Source organism: Scylla paramamosain, chromosome 23 (genome assembly GCF_035594125.1).
Source record: "Scylla paramamosain isolate STU-SP2022 chromosome 23, ASM3559412v1, whole genome shotgun sequence".
Lineage (NCBI taxonomy): Eukaryota > Metazoa > Arthropoda > Malacostraca > Decapoda > Portunidae > Scylla > Scylla paramamosain.
In genome coordinates, this window is record NC_087173.1 from 1,122,986 (window position 1) to 1,137,985 (window position 15,000).

General features: G+C 46.8%; 2 protein-coding genes across 11 annotated transcripts in view; both read left to right on the top strand.

Annotated features, from left to right (window-relative positions):
* Positions 1-1,879: 1,879 nt before the first annotated feature.
* LOC135111981 (valine--tRNA ligase, mitochondrial-like) overlaps positions 1,880-15,000 on the top strand; it is a 35,981-nt gene continuing 22,860 nt past the window's right edge. The window contains exons 1-15 of one of the 7 annotated variants that reach the window (XM_064025723.1): positions 1,881-2,055; positions 2,239-2,379; positions 2,462-2,674; positions 2,894-3,080; positions 3,646-3,743; positions 4,941-5,087; positions 5,181-5,433; positions 6,003-6,236; positions 6,590-6,698; positions 7,124-7,286; positions 8,383-8,465; positions 8,980-9,139; positions 10,228-10,417; positions 10,681-10,819; positions 12,485-12,580. In XM_064025723.1, the coding sequence (XP_063881793.1) occupies positions 5,338-5,433; positions 6,003-6,236; positions 6,590-6,698; positions 7,124-7,221 (537 nt within the window). In that variant the 5' untranslated portion in view covers positions 1,881-2,055; positions 2,239-2,379; positions 2,462-2,674; ... (2 more) ...; positions 4,941-5,087; positions 5,181-5,337 and the 3' untranslated portion in view covers positions 7,222-7,286; positions 8,383-8,465; positions 8,980-9,139; ... (1 more) ...; positions 10,681-10,819; positions 12,485-12,580. Of the gene's footprint in view, positions 2,056-2,238; positions 2,675-2,893; positions 3,081-3,645; positions 3,744-4,940; positions 5,088-5,180; positions 5,434-6,002; positions 6,237-6,589; positions 6,699-7,123; positions 7,298-8,382; positions 8,703-8,979; positions 9,140-10,227; positions 10,418-10,680; positions 10,820-12,484; positions 12,581-15,000 lie in introns of those variants that run through there. The other 6 variants (XM_064025725.1, XM_064025726.1, XM_064025724.1 and 3 more) reach the window with 6 other exon arrangements.
* The window catches only part of LOC135111980 (neurexin 1-like), a 131,603-nt gene continuing 129,465 nt past the window's right edge, over positions 12,863-15,000 (top strand). For 2 of the 4 annotated variants that reach the window (XM_064025720.1, XM_064025718.1), the window contains exon 1: positions 12,865-13,919. In XM_064025720.1, coding sequence (XP_063881790.1) covers positions 13,326-13,919 — 594 coding nt within the window. In that variant the 5' untranslated portion in view covers positions 12,865-13,325. Of the gene's footprint in view, positions 13,920-15,000 lie in introns of all 4 variants that reach the window. The other 2 variants (XM_064025719.1, XM_064025717.1) reach the window with 2 other exon arrangements.

A 15,000-nucleotide genomic window follows, 5' to 3' on the forward strand; every position in this document is an offset into this window, starting at 1 on the left:
TGAATGTATTGGTTCCCTTACACACTGGTTTAGTAAATTTCTGCACAACCTCTCAACCTGGCAACAATGAGTGAGGTGGCGCCTCATGACACCCTCGCCTGTGAGCGAATAATACCTTGCTTGAAAGAAAGGGGGGACCAGGAGCCACAGAGAGAGAGAGAGAGAGAGAGAGAGAGAGAGAGAGAGAGAGAGAGAGAGAGAGACTACATGGGTGAAGGACTGTGTAATATATATTTTATTTATTTATTTATTTTCACTTTAGGTTAGTGAGTGTGTCTGTTCATCCAATCTGTGCAACTTGACCATCCATCCAGTCAGTCAGTCAGTCACACATCCAGTCTGCTCACTGTCACCCATCCCATCACCCACTCACCCAGTCACTCACACATCCCATCACCCACTCACTCACACACACACCCATCTCATCACAGGGTAGGGAAATTCATAGGTACATGGCACAGACCCTTAAGAATTAAATTTAAATCACAGAAAGATACTCTGAGGAGGCTCTGGCAGGGGTCTGGAGGCTGGCTAAGGATGAGCTAACAGATATGACCGAAACTCACTGAAAGGGAGAGGGAAGAGTTATCTAACTGAGGATGCAGAGGCAATAGATGAGAGAAGAACAATAGCAGGAGATATTGTAGTGGAGAGTTTTGGACAAGAAAGTGAGGAAGTGGTAACTGAACATGAGAGGGCTGGAAAAAAGTGAAGGAGAAAGAAGCCCTATGGAGTGTGACGCAGAATAACATTAATAGCCTCATCTTGGGATTAAGCCAAATGTTTATTCCGATGAGTCTGGATATAATTCACCTTACAGAAATAAAGTTGTGATGAGTTACAAGTAGAGAACATTGAACAAAATAGATACAACTTATGAAAAATAAGTAGAACAAATAAGAAAGGAGGAGTGATGTTTTTAGTTAAGGAAAGCTTCAAAGTGGTTGAATACAATGTGGTGATGGACTAGCAGAGGCATTAAAAACTTGAGTCCAAAATATACAAGGCAAAAAGACGATTCAAAGTGACAGACATACCAAGCAATCAATTAGGGAAATTAGTCTTTGTTGACTACTCCAAAGCCTTTCAGTTTGTCGACCTCAGTATACTGTTAGGAAAAAAATGCATTATTAAGACATGAGGTATATGCACTCCTAGTTCAAAGCCTATTTGACTGATAGTGTGTGTGTGTGTCCTAAATTTTTCTTATTGTATGACGTAATGATGGTTTTGGACCCTCATCAGTCATTGAGTGTGGTTCCCTAACTACAGATGTAGCACAAATAGAACGACTAACAAAACTCAAAGACGATGACCATTATTATTATTTTTATTATTATTATTATTATTATTATTATTATTATTATTAGTAGTAGTAGTAGTAGTAGTAGTAGTAGTAGTAATATTGTATCACGGTATTTTATAATAGGGCATTAACTTATACTAGTTTTTGCCTAAAAATCTCTCGTTTTCTACCATTCTCCCCTCCTACAGGCCTGAGCCCAGACCGAGACCCAGAAAAATGTAAACAAACGCACGAGTCAAACTTGATAAGTCTGACTAGGAGTGAATTTGTTGCTTTTTAGAGGGGGCAGTGGGTCTGTACATGCGTGAGGTGGCGAGGGGGCGTGGCCAGGGGGGCGGCTAGCAGCGTGTGCTACCAGGGAAATGTGTATGAACATAAAGAAGACGCCCTGTCAAGAAAGGTGAGGCCGACTGCAGCTTTTATTTCTATTTGTTTCCATCAGGTTAGGCTTTTATTAGTTCAGTTAGGTTAGGTTAAGTCTCTCTCTCTCTCTCTCTCTCTCTCTCTCTCTCTCTCTCCTCATCTCTCCTCCTCTCCTCTCTCTCTCTCTCTCTCTCTCTCTCTCTCTCTCTCTCTCTCTCTCTCTCTCTCTCTCTCTCTCTCTCTCTCTCATGCAGGCAGCAAATGCAGGGTCGTCAGGTAGTGTTGGTCCCAGGGGCAGATCACACAGGGACAGCAACACAGGTGGTGGTGGAGAGGCACCTGTGGAACATCCAGGGGAAGACCAAACACGACTTTGACAGACAGAAGTGAGTCTTGCCTTGAGAAAACTAGAATGATAGAGAGACATGAATATACAAAACTGTGTGTGTGTGTGTGTGTGTAATTTTTCTATGCAGTCAAAATAGTTAGCCAGTTCTCTGTTTTCTTGGGCAAGTAGACTGGGTACAACTAACTTACATATTTAAAAGACAAATTTGCCTTTTTCGCAGGTTTGTTGATGAAGTGTGGAAGAGGAGAAAGGAACAATGATATTCGACCCTCTGTGGCATCTGGGGGCTTCACTTGACTGGGACAGCTGTGTTTACCATGGATGCAGTGAGAGACTGGCCTGTGTGTTTGTCTGTTCATCCGTAAGCATACCTGTCCTTGTAACCTCTGACATGCACACACGTGCGCACAAACAAGAAACTTCACCAAAACATTTCCTCGCAGTGACAGAAGCATTTGTCCGTCTGTACAATGCTGGGCTGGTGTACCGCATTGAGGCTCTCGTCAACTGGTGCTGCAGCCTTCAGTCGGCCATCTCGGACATTGAAGTGGACCACCTGCACCTGACAGGACCCATGGAGCTCGCAGTCCCGGGCTACAGCAAACCGGTCAGCTTCAGAAAGATGTAGGACTTCGCTTACAGACTGGCAGACTCAGGTAGGTGGTGAAGGGGTAACTAAACAGGTGTACTGACTTAATTAGGTAATAGAGGGGGACTTCAGTTTCTCCTATAGTGAAAATTCCCTTGTTTATTATTTTGTAATTCTCTTTCTTTCCCTCTTTCCTTCTCTAATTTACTTTCTATAATCATTTAGACTCCTTCATTCCTTCCCTCCATGTCATCTACACCTAACCTAACCTAACCTAACTCATCAGAGGAGGAGGAGGAGGTCATCGTCAGCACCGCACGTCTTGAGACAACGCTTGGGGACACTGCCGTCACGGTGCACCCTGAAGACCCCTGCTACACCCACTTGCACGCCCAACGCCTGCTTCACCCACTGCGGCTGGAGACCATACCTGTGATTACTGACACTGTGGTGGACCCTGAGTTTCGAAACAGGTGTGCGAGTTGAAAATTAATGATGTGATAGTTGTAGTAATGAATTATTGGATTTTTATTTTTTTTATTTTTTTTTTTTATATTTTTGGTAGGCGAAATAGATGACAAATTAATTATAGTAATGTTTTTAGTGAATTTTTCCTTTGTGCTGGTGTGATTGGCAGAAAATAATGATTAGTGATGCTTGCGGTGATGTCTGTTGAGGTTTCTGGTGTTGTAGATGGGAGGTGATGATGATCAAGACAGTGATGAAAGTGGCAGTGATTCTTTTGAGTGTTCTGTCATATTTGTTAAAGTTTTCAGTTAATTTACCTTTGTGGTAAGTGAGATAGGTAGAGAATAATTGTATTTTTTAGGCTTCTCTTATTTTCTCGCATTCTTATAAAAGAGGTCGAGATTGCACGTACAAATTTAAGACGACAAACCAAAGCCGTTAGTACAGCATTCAAATTACACAAGTTTCATGTGTAATTTCATATACAGAGAAGCAGAGGCATTAATTAAATAATGTTCCTTATTTGTCATGATGAAAGGTAAATAAAGTGACCTGAACATCCATCCACAGGTGCTGTAAAGGTCACGCCAGGTCACAGCCACGAGGACAGTCAGGTCAGGGAGAGATACAGCATTCCATTCCTCTCCATTCTTGACAGCAGTGGAAAGGTCACCATTATTGTCACCAGAGTTTGAGATCAGGGAGAGGAAATTGAGCCTGTGTTTAGAAATGCTTTGCTCTCACTAAGATTATTTGCAAAGGCCACAGAGATACCTAGCTGGGTTCTCAAGATTAATAATATAGAAATGTTGTTAATCTATCATTAGAACCATTAGAACATTCTTGAAAACCCGTATTATTTCATGATGAATATTTTTCAAGGCCACAGAGATACCTAGCTGGGTTCTCAAGATTAATAATGTAGAAATGTTGTTAATCTATCACTAGAACCATTAAAACATTCTTGAAAACCCATATTATTTCATCAGGAGTATTTTTCAAGGCCACAGAGATACCTAGCTGGGTTCTCAAGATTAATAATGTAGAAATGTTGTTAATCTATCACTAGAACCATTAAAAATATTCTTGAAAACCCGTATTATTTCATGATGAGTATTTTTTCAAGGCCACAGATATACCTAGCTGGGTTCTCAAGAGTGTTTCTCCTCTTAATATAGAAATGTTGTTATTGTGTCACTACAACCTTACAAACATTCTTGAAAACCCATGTTATTTCATCAGGAGTATTTTCTCAAGGCCACAGAGATACTTAGTTAGGTTCTCAAGAGTGTTTCTCCCCTTAATAATATAGAAATGTTGTTGATCTGTCACTAGAACTTTAAAAACATTCTTAAAAACCTGTGTAGCTTCATCTAGACCCCTTTTGAAATAGTGGTGCTGAGATGTTTCAGAGCGTAGGCCTTAGATGCATGAAAGGTGTATAATATTCATTGTGGTTCTTGAGCTATGATAGTATTTGTCAAGTCTTGCTAATGATGAACTGTAGCAGTACTGTTGTCTGCACTGTTTACCACCACAAAGACTGAGCTAAGTCTTGCTAATGATGAACTGTAGCAGTACTGTTGTCTGCACTGTTTACCACCACAAAGACTGAGCTAAGTCTTTCTAATGATGAACTGTAGCAGTACTGTTGTCTGCACTGTTTACCCACCACAAAGACTGAGCTAAGTCTTTCTAATGATGAACTGTAGCAGTACTGTTGTCTGCACTGTTTACCACCACAAAAACTGAAGTGTGGTGGCTTATAAGATCCAGTAATACCATTCATTAAGTCTTAAACTGTTAACTGCATCATCACTACTGTCCTCACTATTAAGCATAACAGGGCTTCACTCCCCTCACAGGGTTTGCTGAAGTTTGAGGCGTGGGGGGGCAGTGCCGTCGGCCCTGTCGTCACTGGGGCTGTACAGAGGGTGCCACGCCCACCCCATGATGGTGCCTCGCTGCAGCAGGACGCAGGATGTCATCGAGCCCGTGCTGAGGCCCCAGTGGTGAGCAGATGGTGATGCTGCAGATGATACTAGCATATTGAGTATTATAATTAGCTATAAACATTTGCTTGCTTACTTTCATTGTCTACACAGGTTCGTTTGGTGCAAGGAGTTGGCACAGGAGGCGTCCGAGGCTGTGCAGAGCAGCCGTCTGAACCTGGTGCCACAGCTGCACAGGAGGGCATGGCATAGCTGGCTGGACAACATCACACACTGGTGTGTCTCCCAGCAGCTCTGGTAGGGCCACAGAATGCCAGTGTACCACATCACTGCAGCAGACGGTTGGGAGGTGTGGGTGGCGGCTGCTCAGAGGAGGATGCAAGGCGGAAGGCTGTGGAGAAGGAAGGTGTGTGTGTTTACCTAGTGTTAGTTTGGATGGTCTGATATATGGCAGAAATGTTTACTTTTTTATTGTTTTTCCTTCAGTTGATGTACTTTCTTTGTGTTGTATCTCATAGTGTGTTCCTGTTATCAGTATTTCCTTGGGGCAAAGCTGTACCAAATTGTAGTTTTTCCGAGCAGTTGAGGTGCAGTCCTTGTCTGTATCACCCTTATTAACCTATTCTGGGTACCCTTCTATATTTCTGTGAGGGAAAACTGCATTATTTTATATCATTCAAGTGTGTGTGTGTGTGTGTGTGTTGTGTGTGTTTCTGTCTGTCTGTCTGTCTGTCTGATTTTATTCTAATTGGATGACCTGACTTGACCTGAATATAAGGAGAAGGAGGAGGAGGAGGTAGAAGAAGAAAAGAAGAGGAGGAAGAGGAAGATAAAGAGAAAGTGTGTGTATGTGTGTGTGTGTGTGCGCACACCCTCGTTAAAATAATAAACCTCATGTAGCAATAGATGAATAAAAGTCTTGACGGCTATGGTAATAATCGCAACTTTCCGTCCTCACCCTGTGCTCCTCCCCAGGCACACCCTTGGCCTCCATGTCCACCCAGCAGGAGGAAGATGTTCTGGACACCTGGTTCTCCTCTGGCCTCTCCCTTTGCCTCGCTGGGCTGGCCGGGTCAGGGGAAGGGAGAGACCATGCCTGACCTTGCTCGCTTCTACCCAACGACCTTGAAGACGGGTCACGACATACTCTTCTGGGTGGCTCAGGTGGTCATGCTGGGACTCAACTTGACGGGGAGGCTTTCCTTTCAGGTGAGGCCATCTGGGTCTTGCTCTCCTGGTTCTGTTCTCTGTTATTAATCTTGTTTTTGTTCCTTTGTCTTATGTTATCACAAACTCCGGTAACTAATTGTAGGTGTGTAATTAGTCCATATTTTCATTGGTATATAACTAAAATATCTGTTAATACTGTAAACTCTAGCATTACTAATCGTTTGGTAAAAAGATGGAGGTTTCAGAAGGCTAGAAATGTTTATAGATGGTGATAGATTGAAAGAATTGACTACCTGTGTGTTACCTCTCCTTCCTCTTATGTATATTGATATTAATTGTTACCAGTATTGCCTGTGTTATATCACCTGTGTTATATGACCCTCCCTCCCCAGACTGTGCTGCTGCATGGCCTCCTGGGTGATGGTGGCAGCCACAAGATGTCCAAGTCCTGGGGCAGTGTGATAGACCCCCTGGATGTCATCAGTGGGGGCGTCCCTGGAGGTGTGTGACTTGCTGGTGCTGGAATGTGTTCCGTATTGATGTTCATTGGGTGTGGTGAGCAGTATCTTGACAGCAGTTGAAACATGGATATTTGTTAAATCTTCTTAGCAAGTGTATTATTTTGAAGGAGCGCTAAAGAGAGAGAGAGAATTTTTTAAGGAGCTAAAGAGAGAGAGAGAATTTTTGAAGGAGCACTAAAGAGAGGAAGAGATTTTTAGAAGTGATGTCAAAAATTGTGTTTATAATTCTGTTTTCTTTCTTTTCTCCTTCTTTGTCTTTTCATCTCTTCTCTTTTCTTCCTTTCCCTCTTCTCTACTTCAATTTTCCTGCTCATCTGTGTTTTCTTCTGTTTTTCACCAAATTTCATCCCTTCCCTCCTCCCTCATACCCCTCTTACCCTCTCACCACCCCCCTCATGCCCTCAGGTACTGTGCGAGAAGGTGGAGGGGAGCCTGAATACAGAAGAGGTACTCACTGGCCTCAGGTTGAACTCCCCCACAGGCATCCCAGAGTGTGGAGCTGATGCCCTTCGGTTCACCCTGTGCTCCACCAGCTTCAAGAGTCACTGTGGCATAGATAGATGAACATGTATGACTGTGGTGGGCATAGATAGATGAACATGTATGACTGTGGTGCTTTGAGTCTTGTGTGGAGTTAGCAGGTTGGTGTATGGATTCGTTAATGGAGCAGAGATAAGATTTTAGTGAGTGCTTTTGTAAGGTTGGGTAGGAGTGCTTCTTGTCTCCGTCAAGGGCTAAGGTGTTGAGTGTTGAGTGAGTGAGGGTGAAAATTGTGTGTTTTTGTTTTGGTATATGTAGGAGATAAGATTTTAGTGAGTGCTCTCGTAAGATTAGGGTAGGAGTGCTTCTCGTCTCCATCAAGGGCTAAGGTGTTGAGTGTTGAGTGAATGTTTAAATATATTTGTAGGAGATAATATTTTAGTGCTTCTCTTCCCCAACAAGGGTTAACGCATTGAAAGAGTGTTGTGGGTGAGAGTAACGGTGAAAGTTGTGTGCTTTATCTTTGTGTATGTAAGAGATAAGCTATAATAAGTGTATTTCTAAGGTTAAGGCAGTAGTGCTTCTCTTCCCTAACAAAGGTTAAGGTGTTGAAAGAGTGTTGTGCATGAGTGTGAGGTGAGTGTGAAAGCTGTGTGCCTTGCCTTGCTATGCGTTTGTACATCTCTCATAACACTTCCCTGCCAGACCACCTGTGTTTCCATCTTTGCATTTGTCGTGTGTGTGTGTGTGTGTGTGTGTGTGTGTGTGTGTGTGTGTGTGTGTGTGTGTGTGTGTGTGTGTGTGTGTGTGTGTGTGTGTGTGTGTTATATATAAAATATAAATAAATAACTACATTTCTACTCTATTGATGGGAGAAACATGCTTTTAAGAATGTCTTTTTTATGGTTTTAGTGACAAATTAACAACATTCCTACATTACTAACAGGAGAAACACTCATGAAAACCTCTGGTAATCATCTCTGTGGTCTTTGGAATCAATCGTGAGGGGAGAGAGAGAGAGGAGAGAGAGAGAGAGAGAGAGGAGAGAGAGAGAGAGAGAGAGAGAGAGAGAGAGAGAGAGAGAGAGAGAGAGAGAGAGAGAGTGGGATGGCTGATAGGAAGAAGTCAGCTAAACCAATTCAACTTGATATGAGAGAAAATCTAATCGTCTTCCATTCCCACAGAACTGTCACCCAAAACATGGAGTGCTGGAGGGTGTGTTCTGCATTGGCAGCTGGCACGAGCGGTGACAGGCAAGGCATGTGAGGTGCGTGACAGCTTTAGTGACAAGTTTATGCAGGCAGTGGTGCAATGCTATGCCCACAACACTCATTCTCTTTGAGGGCTTGGAAACCACAGTGCCTTCAGATTTGTGGAGAAGTGTGCATGTGTGTGTGTGTGTGTGTGTGTGTGTGTGTGTGTGTGTGTGTGTGTGTGTTCTACTTTTGTCTAATGTGCTTAGTGTAATAACTATTTGTTTGATAAATATATTACTTTTCTGAATTATGCTGTGTGCTTTACATTGTGCTAATATCTGTCTCTATCTATGTGTATTTTACCTATTTGTATGAAACAGGGGAAGAGGGAAGAGGAAGAGAGAAGAGAGTTGCTTGGGAGAGGAAAATGTATGTGTGTATGTATGTATGTATGTATGTATGTTTATTTTCCCCACCATACACAAAAACACCCTTGAAAACCTGTATATAACTTGCCATAGAACACACTCACTCTCTCCCACGTGCCCACTCCCTCTCTCACCCACCCTCTCACCTCCCACACAGCTGCACACCCCGTCCTGCAGCCTCAAGGCACTCGGCTCTCCTTTCCCAGTCATGGGTGCCTTGCCTCCTCGCACCACCACCACATGCACCACCACCACCACCACCACTGCTGCCATCACCTACAAGGGAGAGACACTGTGATGTGGCTGCAGGTGCATAGGTGAGGCATTGTTCTGGTGTTGGTGTGAGGTGTTCCATTACCTTGAAATCCACAGGTCTTCCACAGCCTTCCCACTGATCTCCTTGTCCTGTCCTCCTCCACATACCATCCCCAGGCCTTCCACAGCCTTCCCACTGGTCTCCTTGTTCTATCCTCCTCCACATACCATCCCCAGGCCTTCCACAGCCTTCCCACTGGTCTCCTTGACCTGTTCTCCTCCACACACCATCCCCAGACCTTCCACAGCCTTCCCACTGGTCACCTCTTCCTGTCCTCCTCCACACACCATCCCCAGGCCTTCAATAGCCTTCCCACTGGTCTCCTTGTCATGTTCTCCTCCACACACCATCCCCAGGCCTTCCACAGCCTTCCCACTGGTCTCCTTGTCCTGTCCTGTTCTCCACACATCATCCACAGTCTTTCCACAGCATTCCCACTGGTCTCCTTGTCATGTCCTCCTTCACACACCCTCCCCAGGCCTTCCACAGCCTTCCCACTGGTCTCCTTGTTCTATCCTCCTCCACATACCATCCCCAGGCCTTCCACAGCATTCCTACTGGTCTCTTTGTCCTGTTCTCCTCCACACACCATCCTCAAGCCTTCCACAGCCTTCCCACTGGTCACCTCTTCCTGTCCTCCTCCACACACCATCCCCAGGCCTTCCACAGCCTTCCCACTGGTCTCCTTGTCCTGTTCTCCTCCACACACCATCCCCAGGTCTTCCACAGCCTTCCCACTGGTCTCCTTGTCCTGTTCTCCCACTGGTCACCTTGTCCTGTCATCCTTCACACAGCATCCCCAGGCCTTCCACAGCATTCCCACTGGTCTCCTTGTCCTGTTCTCCTCCACACACCATCCACAGGCCTTCTGCAACCTTCCCACTGGTCTCTTTGTCCTGTCCTGCTCCACACAGCTTCCCTAGGCCTTCCACAGCCTTCCCACTGGTCTCCTTGTCCTGTTCTCCTCCACATACCATCCACAGGCCTTCCACAGCATTCCCACTGGTCTTCTTGTCCTGTCCTTTCCTCCACATACGATTCACAGGCCTAACCTAACCAACCTAAACTAACCTAACCTCACACCCACAGGTTTGGAGGCCTCCAGAGAGCTGCCCAGAGTGAAGCTTGTGGTATAGAGGGACAGCTGCTAATCATCAAGCTTACGGAGTGACTGGAGGAAAGTGGGAGGAGCCTGGAGGGAGTGGTGGAGGTAGAGTACTTGGAGAAAATCCCTTCACCATGATGACTGGGTGTCTGCTTTACAGGCCACCGACCAATGGTGAGAGAGGGAGAGGGAGACTGGCTAATGGTGGATGAGAGAGAGAGAGAGAGAGAGAGAGAGAGAGAGAGAGAGAGAGAGAGAGAGAGAGAGAGAGAGAGAGAGAGTCATGATAAAGAATATTGGGCACAGGCTTCACCTCTGGGTTGACTGTGGGGGCCGTGTTCTTCCGCTGAGGAAGTACTGGCTGGTTGGTGGCCATGGCTGCCCACGCACTCACTCTTGCTGTGGCTGGCATACTATTCTTTGCTCTCTTCTTCCAGGAATTGCTGCCTGAGGTGTGTGTGTGTGTGTGTGTGTGCCATCCACAGCAGGTGATGATGATGGTTCCTGCTTTCATCCTCATTGGGGCTAGCCAGACCAACCTGGGGCTGTACTCTGGGCTGATGCTGTATGCCACAGGTGGGTGTGGAGGGCTGGGATAGTGGGTAACAATTCAAAAAGACTAGTATACACACAAACCATTACAAACACCTTGTAATGCTGGTATACACACAAACAAAATTAAGGCTCGTATACACTTAGAGACATATACAAACACTTGCTAAGGCTTGTATACTCTTAGAAACACACATAAACTCTTACTAAGGCTGGTATACACACATAAACTTGTATACAAACACAGGTATGCACCTAGAATCACATCCAAACTCTTGCTAAGTCAGGTACACACACATAAACCCGTAAGAGATGCTGGCATATGCTCGGAAATCTGTACACATATTAGGTAAGGCTTGTATACACAAATCTATACATATATTAGGAATTTATGTTGGATGATTGAGATGACTAGTACCCTCTCTCTCTCTCTCTCTCTCTCTCTCTCTCTCTCTCTCTCTCTCTCTCTCTCTCTCTCTCTCTCTCTCTCTCTCTCTCTCTCTCTCTCTCTCTCTCTCTCTCTCTCTCTCTCTCTCTCTCTGTCTCTCTCTCTCTCTCTCTCTCTCTGTCTCTCTCTCTCTCTCTGTCTCTCTCTCTCTCTCTCTCTCTCTCCCTCTCTGTCTCTCTCTCTCTGTCTCTCTCTCTCTCTCTCTCTCTCTCTCTCTCTCTCTCTCTCTCTCTCTCTCTCTCTCTCTCTCTCTCTCTCTCTCTCTCTCTCTCTCTCTCTCTCTCTCTCTCTCTCTCTCTCTCTCTCTCTCTCTCTCTCTCTCTCTCTCTCTCTCTCTCTCTCTCTCTCTCTCTCTCTCTCTCTCTCTCTCTCTCTCTCTCTCTCTCTCTCTCTCTCTCTCTCTCTCTCTCTCTCTCTCTCTCTCTCTCTCTCTCTCTCTCTCTCTCTCTCTCTCTCTCTCTCTCTCTCTCTCTCTCTCTCTCTCTCTCTCTCTCTCTCTCTCTCTCTCTCTGTCTCTCTGTCTGTCTGTCTCTCTCTCTGTCTCTCTCTCTCTCTCTCTCTCTCTCTCTCTCTCTCTCTCTCTCTCTCTCTCTCTCTCTCTCTCTCTCTCTCTCTCTCTCTCTCTCTCTCTCTCTCTCTGTAGCCGTACCCATGTTGGCTTTGGGGGTAAATGCATGTGAGTTGGTGGGATTCATTGAGGGTGCCTTGTTCACTTCATCGGCAAAGCGCCCTTGGGAGAGGAGGGGAAGAAGGATTTAATTTTGGAGACATCGTAACTGGTGTTATGTGTGGCTTGCGGCGAAGAACAGGGATACTTAGAGGCTTTGGAAAGTAACCTGATACTCCTCAAACCCTCCTCCTTCCTCCCGCGCGCTTGTGTGTGTGTGTGTGTGGTGTGTGTGTGTGTGCGTGTGTGCTTCTTTTATCCTGATTTCTATTGTATCCAACATTCTTTCGTTGACTTTTTTTTTCTCCGTAGATATCCTCTCTGGCTCCCTCCCTCACCCCTCCTGCACCTCTCTCTCTCTCTCTCTCTCTCTCTCTCTCTCTCTCTCTCTCTCTCTCTCTCTCTCTCTCTCTCTCTCTCTCTCTCTCTCTCTCTCTCTCTCTCTCTCTCTCTGTGTGTGTGTGTGTGTGTGTGTGTGTGTGTGTGTGTGTGTGTGTGTGTTAGTAGTATGTAACTATCATCTGTATTTTTTTCTTTCCTTTCACAATTCCCTACATTGGCTTCCCTTTTCCAGGCTTTCTTCTCACATGCTCTGGTCTCTTTGTTCTCTCGCCGCGACACGGTAACAAGACAATATGAAAACAAACCCTTGGTCGTCAGTGTCTTCATGGTAAGGTGTAGAGTTCGGTATGCGTGTGATCTCGACTTTCTGCACCTTAGTTCTACTCCTTTATCCCATGTTAGGGAATAATAGGTTAAGATGCGTGCTTTTAAGAGATCGCTGCTGTTTTGTCACAGTGGTGTATAGAGAGGGCGGTTCTTATGATGTTAAGGAATGGACATAATTTAGTCTGGAAAAGATCTTACTGCAAGACGGAGTCACTTTAGTGGTGGAAGGGTGGTGTGGGCGGCGGCGGGACGGAGGGAGGGGCCGCAGGTGTGGGCGTGGCCAGAGCCGGACCTTGGTGGGCGTGTGGGCGAGATGGCGTGGAATGACAATTTGTTCTGAAAAAGAGGTGAACTGTAGCGATAGATGTATGACGTCACGAAACCGGAGGTAAGGAATAATGGAGGAGCAGGAGGCGGAGGGCGGGGACAGGGCGGGAGGGAGGAGGCCTGCGCGGGAGGCGTGGGGGCGGCGGAAGGCAGCATAGTGGCAGCGCGCCGGGCTCGCCCAGGCCAGTGTAGTGAGGGTGTCCGTCCGCTGCGGTACCGCGTCGTCTCTCCGTCCGCGCGTTAGAGTGCCAGTGTGTCACCCTCGTCCCGCCCGCCTCTCGCCCGGGCAGTGAGCGAGTCGTTACAACAGCAAGGACACAGCAACAACAGCGGTAGCAACAGCGGAAACAGCAGCAGCAGCTCCAGTGAGAGAGGATCGACAGCAGCAGCAGGTAGTCAGGCCTAGTCAGGTGGACGCCATGGGTGCCAGCGGCTGGCTGTGGTGGTGCCTGGCAGTGCCCCTTGCCGCCTCCCGCGCCCTCGGGTTTCTGATAGAGGGATCTCCCACCTCCTTCGCCCAGTTCCCCCGGTGGGTGCCCGGCACCAACGGCTCACTGGAGTTTGAATTCTCGACGCGAGAGCCGGACGGCCTCCTGTTGTACACGGATGACGGTGGCTCTTACGAGTTCTTCGAGTTGAAGCTGGTGGAGGGCGCAGTACGGCTGCATTACAACACAGGAGGCGGCGCGCGACTACTGACGGCGGGCCGCGGCTTGCATGACGGGGCTTGGCACCGCGTGCGGGTGACGCGCCGCCTTGAACAGACCCACCTCACCGTTGATGATGAGGTCGAGACTCGCGTCGTCAAGTCCCTCAACCATGAGTTCGGAAACCCTGACACCAACTCCTTCGTGTACTTGGGAGGTCTCCCGCTATTGCTGACGCGGCAGGTGGGCAACAGACTCACACTACCTGTGGTCACCCTGGAACCGCGTTTCGCCGGCCAGCTGCGGGGGCTAACCTACACCCGCGGGGACGGCCTCGCTCGCTCCCAGAACATGATCGCCAGCCAGGTGAGCCACTCCCCTTGTTCATGATCCGCGCCGTCTTCTGAAGGCGGTGGGGTTTCGTTAGTGGTTGGGTTAGCCATTGATTTATCAGAGGGTGAGAGCCTGTCGAAGGCTGAATTCTCTGCTTGGCCGCTTCCACAAAGGTCGAGGCGGAGTTGCTTCCACAGTGAGATGTTTGCAGAGGAGGGCGTCAATAGCCGCTACTCACACCTAATCATACGTGCACGCACGTCTCCGGGCTAGGGTTGTGGTCGCTGTCACCTTCCCGCGGCCGTCACCACAAGTAGAAGGCGTCGAGGCACCGTTCCCTCGGGACCTCCGTCCCTCGCCACCTGTCATGCATATTTGTGTCACCTTCATGACTAGTTTGGCAGTGCCATTACTCATCCATGACACGAGTGGCTGGACACTTCACCTTTAATTATTATGTGTTTAGTTTTCCGCAGGTGACCGAGTGAATATTGTGGGGTGGGGGGTGGTGAGGACGGCAGGGCGGGACTCGCCACGCTGAGGCTGAGGACATGATGAATTGGTGGTGGCGGGGAAGGAGTCTCTCAAGGCACAAAATAAAGGAATGTAATGTTAGTGCTTTGAAAGGGATGGCAGGGAGCTGGAGGGAGAAGGAGCGAAGGAGGAGAAAAAGAGCGTAGGGGAGAATTCTGACTTTAAAGTTAGTTCTATTTTTCGCCCTCCAAGATCCACGAGCAAGGGAGAATGTGTGTTACTCTCCCTCGGCTTTATGTTATGTGAGGTCACTGCCTGAAAGAGAGAGAGAGAGAGAGAGAGAGAGAGAGAGAGAGAGAGAGAGAGAGAGAGAGAGAGAGAGAGAGAGTTGAAAACCGTATATCAGTCAGTCCTGTCTGTCTCTCTGTCCTTTCATCTGTGTGTTTGTCTTCATCTGTTTGTCTCTCATTCTTATTTCAAGCTTGTCAGTCTTTCTGGTTATGAGTACATTAGATCTCTTCTCTTTACTGACATATATTTTTCTCATCATCATCATCATCATCATCATCATCATCATCATCATTATCATCTTCAGTTTCTAAGTCCATCTCTTCTTCCTCCACATCTTTCAAGACAGGAA